Below are 6,288 nucleotides of genomic sequence, written 5' to 3' on the forward strand. Positions count from 1 at the left end.
TATTACACTATTACAGTTTACTATTACGTTATACTACTACTACTACCACCACTACTATTACTACTGATACTACTACTACTGGTACTACTGCCGTTACTAATACTACCACAAAAAATATTACTACTACTACTACTACTAACAACAACAAAACACCAATTACAATAATAATAATAATAACAACAGCAACAACACTATCATCACCATCAACAACAATGGGAGCAACAGAACGAAACGCTGTCGAACTCACAGCACGATCTCCACGTTGTCGAGAGCCCACTGGTCCGCGCTGGCGCCGTCGTGGTCCGGCTGCCACCACCGGAGCTGCACGCCGTAGCTACGGGCGTCCGGCGGGAGGCTGTAGGCGACGCGGCGCGGCTGCAGGAAGGGTGGTTGGGATTAGTGGCGAGGGAGGTTGATGGGTAAAGGGGAAATGGGGTGTGGGTTTGCGTATTGTTGTTACTGAATGGCGTCCAAGAAAATGGATTTAGTACTAATATAATGTACAAATATTCATAAAAATACACACACATACACACAAATCAACAAATAAATAACAAAAACAAAACAACAACCCATGAAAAAAAAAAATATATATATATATACATGGAAACAAACACCAACCTTTCTGAAATCGAGCGGGTCGTGCACGTTGAGAGTGGTCCACGTGACGCCGTTGTCCGTCGTGTACTGCAGGATGACGCCCTTGTCCAGGCTCCGCTGGGGGTCGCTGAGGTCCACGCGGCACGAGGGGGCGTGGTCGTGGCTCCCGATGCGCAGGACGAACATCAGCTTGCTGCGGGAGGGAAGGGGACGGAGGCAGGTCAGGAGGGAGGGAGGTTGTGAGGGAGTGAGTAGAGGGAAGGAGGGAAGGAGGGAGGGAAGGAGGGAAGGGTTAGGCAAGGAGGAGTAGGGGAAGAGAGTGAGGAAAGAGTTAGGAACGAGGTAAATAGGGAGAGATGGATGAAGTTAGAACAAGGGAGAGAGGGAGGGAGGGGTTATAAGGGAATGAGGGAGAGAGGGAGGGAGGGGAAAGGGGAGGAAAGGTCTGTGTGTGTGCGTGTGTGTGTGCGTGTGTGTGTGTGTGTGTGTGTGTGTGTGTGTGTGTGTGTGTGTGTGTGTGTGTGTGTGTGTGTGTGTGTGTGTGTGTGTGTGTGTGTGTGTGTGTGAGACAGATGGGTAGGTAGGTAAACAGATAACTAGACATATACATACAAGCACATTAAGACAGACTGAAGGAAGAAGAGGAGGAGGTAGCAAAAGAGAGAGACCGAGAAAGAGACCGAGAAAGGTCAGCATCACACATCCCCAAGTCCTCACACTAATCCCCCTCCCACGGCGACAAGAAACAAACAACACGTTCTCCCTCTAACCCCAAAGTCAACCCCGGTCTCACACAATCCACAAGCCAAAGCATGAAGGAAGGGGAGGAAGGTTAAAGAGAGGGAGATATTGCATGCACCGCCTTTTCCCTCTCCCTCATTCCGAATCCCTCCTCCCTCCCCTCCCCCCCTCCCCTCCCTCCCTCCGCCCCAGACTCACCTGGCCCTCCTGGTGTCCCTCGCGCACTCCCCTCCTCCCTTCCCTCCCTTCCTCCCCTCCCGCTCCCTCCCCTCCCTCCCTCCCTCCCTCCCTCCCCACTCCCTGGCCCTCCTGGTGTCCCTCGCGCACTCCCCTCCTCCCTTCCCTCCCTTCCTCCCCTCTCCCTCCCTCCCTCCCTCCCTCCCTCCCCTCCCTGCCCCAGACTCACCTGGCCCTCCTGGTGTCCCTCGCGCACTCCCCTCCTCCCTTCCCTCCCTTCCTCCCCTCTCCCTCTCCTCCCTCCCCTCCCTGCCCAGACTCACCTGGCCCTCCTGGTGTCCTTCGCGCACTCCCTCCTCCTTCCCTCCCTTCCTCCCCTCTCCCCTCCCTTCCTCCCTCCCCCTGCCCCAGACTCACCTGGCCCTCCTGGTGTCCATCTCTGCCGTGACCGCCTGCCTGTCCCGCGCCCGAGAAGTAGAGGTGTTCCCGTGGCCGTGGGGGGCCAGCGAGCTGCAGCCCAAGCCCACGCCGCCCCCGCTCACCACCTGCCAGTTCGCGCCCACGCCGCCCTCGAAGCCGTCCACGAGGCTGGTGGGCAAGGGCGTGGCGCGAGAGGGCGTCATCTCGCACGATTCGCCTGCGGTGGGCGGGGTCGGGGGGGGGGGGGGTTAGGGAAGGGGGGGGAGGAGAGTTAGTGGCGGAATGGGCGAGACTCAATGAATGAAACATAACTGATTATTGAAAGAGGATTTGTGAGACTCATGAAAGATGAAATAATCGTAATTTATTATGACGAGGGGAAAGGGAAAGAGACATAATGAATGAATGAATGAGGCCTAAAGGATAATGAAGGAATGGATGAGCCTTGATGAAGGGAAAAAATAATTGTAAATGAATAAACGGTTGTACTCTTACTACTGTTTATATGACTAATATCAATGGCAATAATAGAATTAATAACAGTGTTAACATTAGCATTAATGACACAGTATTAATATCGATGTCAATAATCCTAATACAAAAAAAATATTAAGACAACAACTACTTCTGATAGAGACAGAATAAGAAGACCCACATGAACCCACTTCCGACCCCCAAAGACCCACCTTTGAACCCGCCTCCGACCCACCAAAGACCCACCTTTGAACCCACCAAAGACCCACCTTTGAACCCGCCTCCGACCCCCAAAGACCCACCTTTGAACCCACCAAAGACCCACCTTTGAACCCCCCAAAGACCCACCTTTGAACCCGCCTCCGACCCCCCAAAGACCCACCTTGAACCCGCTTCGACCCCCAAAGACCCACCTTTGAACCCGCTTCCGACCCACCAAAGACCCACCTTTGAACCCGCTTCCGACCCACCAAAGACCCACCTTTGAACCCGCTTCCGACCCACCAAAGACCCACCTTTGAACCCGCTTCCGACCCACCAAAAGACCCCTTTGAACCGCCTCCGACCCCCAAAGACCCACCTTTGAACCCGCCTCCGACCCCCAAAGACCCACCTTTGAACCCGCTTCCGACCCACCAAAGACCCACCTTTGAACCCGCCTCCGACCCCCCAAAGACCCACCTTTGAACCCGCTTCCGACCCCCCAAAAGACCCACCTTTGAACCCGCCTCCGACCCCCCAAAGACCCACCTTTGAACCCGCCTCCGACCCCCCAAAGACCCACCTTTGAACCCGCTTCCGACCCCCCAAAGACCCACCTTTGAACCCGCCTCCGACCCCCCAAAGCCCCACCTTTGAACCCGCCTCGACCCACCAAAGACCCACCTTTGAACCCCTTCCGCCCCCCAAAAGGGAACCCACCTTTGAACCCGCCTCCGACCCCCCAAAGACCCACCTTTGAACCCGCTTCCGACCCCAAAGACCCCCCTTTTAAACCCCGCTTCCGACCCCCCAAAGACCCACCTTTGAACCCCTTCCCGACCCACCAAAGACCCACCTTTGAACCCGCTTCCGACCCCCAAAAAACCCCCTTTTTGAACCCGCCTCCGACCCCCAAAAGACCCACCTTTGAACCCGCTTCCGACCCACCAAAGCCCACCTTTAAACCCCGCTTCCGACCCACCAAAGACCCACCTTTGAACCCACCAAAGACCCACCTTTGAACCCGCCTCCGACCCCCCAAAGACCCACCTTTGAACCCGCTTCCGACCCCCAAAGACCCACCTTTGAACCCGCTTCCGACCCCCAAAGACCCACCTTTGAACCCGCTTCCGACCCCCAAAGACCCACCTTTGAACCCGCTTCCGACCCCCCAAAGACCCACCTTTGAACCCCCCAAAGACCCCCTACAGACGCCCACCTCCGTATCCCGCGTCGCAGGCACAGGCTCCGTCGACGCAATCCCCGTGGCCGCTGCAGTGGTCGGGACACGCCTCGCCCACGTACACGTCGTCCAGGGACCAGGGGGTCACCTTGCTGCCCTGACCTTTGACCTCCTGAACCCATCGGAGCTGCGTCGTGCTGGGGAGGGGAAGGGGGGGGGGGGTTAGGAAGTTCGGGAGGCGTGTGTGGGTGTGTGGGAGGAAGGTGTGGGTGTGTGGGAGGAAGGTATGGGTGTGTGGGAGGAAGGTATGGGTGTGTGGGAGGAAGGTTTGGGTGTGTGGGAGGAAGGTGTGGGTGTGTGGGAGGAAGGTGTGGGTGTGTGGGAGGAAGGTGTGGGTGTGTGGGAGAAAGGTGTGGGTGTGTGGAGAAGGTGGGGTGGTGGGAGGTGGGTGTGTGGGGAAGGTGTGGGTGTGTGGGAGGAAGGTGTGGGTGTGTGGGAGGAAGGTGTGGGTGTGTGGGAGGAAGGTGGGGTGTGTGGGGGGGAAGGTGTGGGTGTTGGGAGAGGTGTGGGTGTGTTTGGGGGGGAAGGTGTGGGTGTGTGGGAGGAAGGTTTTGTGTGTGGTGAGGGAAAGGGGTGGGTGTGTGGGAGGAAGGGGTGGTGTGTGGGGGGGAAAGGGGTGAGTGTGTGGGGGGAAGGTGTGGGTGTGTGGGAGGAAGGGGGGGTGGGTGTGTGGGAGGAAGGTGGGTGTGTGGGAGGAAGGTGTGGGTGTGTGGGAGGAAGGTATGGGTGTGTGGGAGGAAGGTGGGTGGTGGGAGAGTGTGGGTGTGTGGGAGGAAAGGTATGGGTGGGGAGGGAATGTGGTGTGGGGAGAAGGTGTTGGTGTGTGGGAGGGAAGGGTGGGTGTGTGGGATGAAGGTGTGGGTGTGGGATGAGTTTATGTTTGTTTGTTCGTGTTTGTAACAGCAGATTTCGAAACGTCTCGAATGAAGCATTACTCCACACCTTTTTCTGTGTCAAGGGAACCAAACCCCGAATCATACTCTTAACCATATATCAGACTCGCCTCCTTTGGTAAATCTTACTCTCAATCCACCTAATTCAACGAAAATAATGAAATACTATACTCGTCTGATTTCTTAACTATAACCCTCAAACCCAACTATCATTATCCCACTAACAAACTGTATCAGTTACAATTACAACTGTTATTGCTACTATAACTCTTGACTGTATCTCTCAATCTAACAGTACTTAAACCACAAACAAACTGTATTAATTTCGTCCCGTATAACAACTCTACCTATGCTGTAACTGCTAATGTAGTTCATAACTGCAACTCCCAGTCTAGCTGTACGAAACAAATTGTCTCATATAATAACTCTAACTCAGCTGTAACTGAACTGTATTTCTTAACTGTATCTCTCAATCTAACTGTACTTAACTCACTAACAAACTGTATTAATTTCGTCTCACGTCACAACTGTAACTGTAAGTGAAAATCTTAACTATAACCTTAAATCTAACTAATTCATCCACTAACAAAATATCTATTTCGTCTCGTATAACAACTCTAACTGCAACTGCATCAATTGGCTCTTTTAATATAATAACTCTAACTCAACTGTAACTGCTACTACAACTTTCGTCATATATAACAACCCTACCTTAAGAGTAACTGTAATTCTTAACTGTGCCTCCCCTAACAACCATAACTGTAACTGCAATTCTTAGCTGTGCCTCCCATAACAACCATAACTGTAACTGCAATTCTTAACTATGAGTCTCTCTCCACCTGTACTCCAACCACAAACAACCTGTATTTCGCCTCGAATGACAACCGTCACTCCAGCTGCAATTCCTAACTGGAACGCCTCGTCCTCACCTCGCCCACGTCTTCTCCGGCAAAGGAATGGTGACCCTCATCCAGCGGGTATGGGTGTCAGGGTAGTAGACCGACTGCGAGTGGAAAGTGTAAGGCAGGCAGTCCGGGTCAGGGGAGGTACCAGGTAGGCACAGGTCGCGTACCAGATCCCAGCCTGATACCCCTCCGTCGCGGCTGTACTCGAGGCGAACTCCGGGGCTGTAGCGGCACTCCTGCTCCACTGTGCCGCACCCGACGGATATCTGAAGCAGGGAAGGAGGGTGTAGGATTTAGCTCGGGTTGGGTTAGTTGAAATGAATAGATTATAAGTGAATAAATAAATTAATAACAAACGAATAAAAAATTAATTAATTAATTGATAAAGAAATGAAATAAATAAATAAAGAGTAAACATTTTGTCAAAGGATGGTAAAGAAAAGATGTTTTAAGATGGAGCAAATTTAGCAAATCTCTCTCTCTCTCTCTCTCTCTCTCTCTCTCTCTCTCACTCACTCTCTCTCTCCCTCTCTCTCTTCTGATGACCTTAAGCATTTTCACTTTTGAGTTTTCCTTTTTTAGTTTTAAGCCTTTTTTCCACCCGGTAATGAAGGGGTTTGGGCAAGGTTTTTTT

The 6,288-nt window shown here is 52.8% G+C and overlaps 1 protein-coding gene across 1 annotated transcript in view; it reads right to left on the reverse strand.

The window, feature by feature from the left end:
* The window catches only part of LOC119574944 (reelin-like), a 14,186-nt gene extending 12,215 nt beyond the window's left edge, over nucleotides 1-1,971 (reverse strand). The window contains exons 1-3 of the mRNA XM_037922231.1: nucleotides 1,936-1,971; nucleotides 622-793; nucleotides 248-375 (exon numbers count right to left, since the gene is read on the reverse strand). Of these exons, the coding sequence (XP_037778159.1) occupies nucleotides 248-375; nucleotides 622-793; nucleotides 1,936-1,955 (320 nt within the window). The 5' untranslated portion in view covers nucleotides 1,956-1,971. The remainder of the gene's footprint in view (nucleotides 1-247; nucleotides 376-621; nucleotides 794-1,935) is intronic.
* Nucleotides 1,972-6,288: the final 4,317 nt, after the last annotated feature.

The sequence above is a fragment of the Penaeus monodon genome, chromosome 7 (assembly GCF_015228065.2).
Source record: "Penaeus monodon isolate SGIC_2016 chromosome 7, NSTDA_Pmon_1, whole genome shotgun sequence".
NCBI classification, from domain to species: Eukaryota; Metazoa; Arthropoda; class Malacostraca; order Decapoda; family Penaeidae; genus Penaeus; species Penaeus monodon.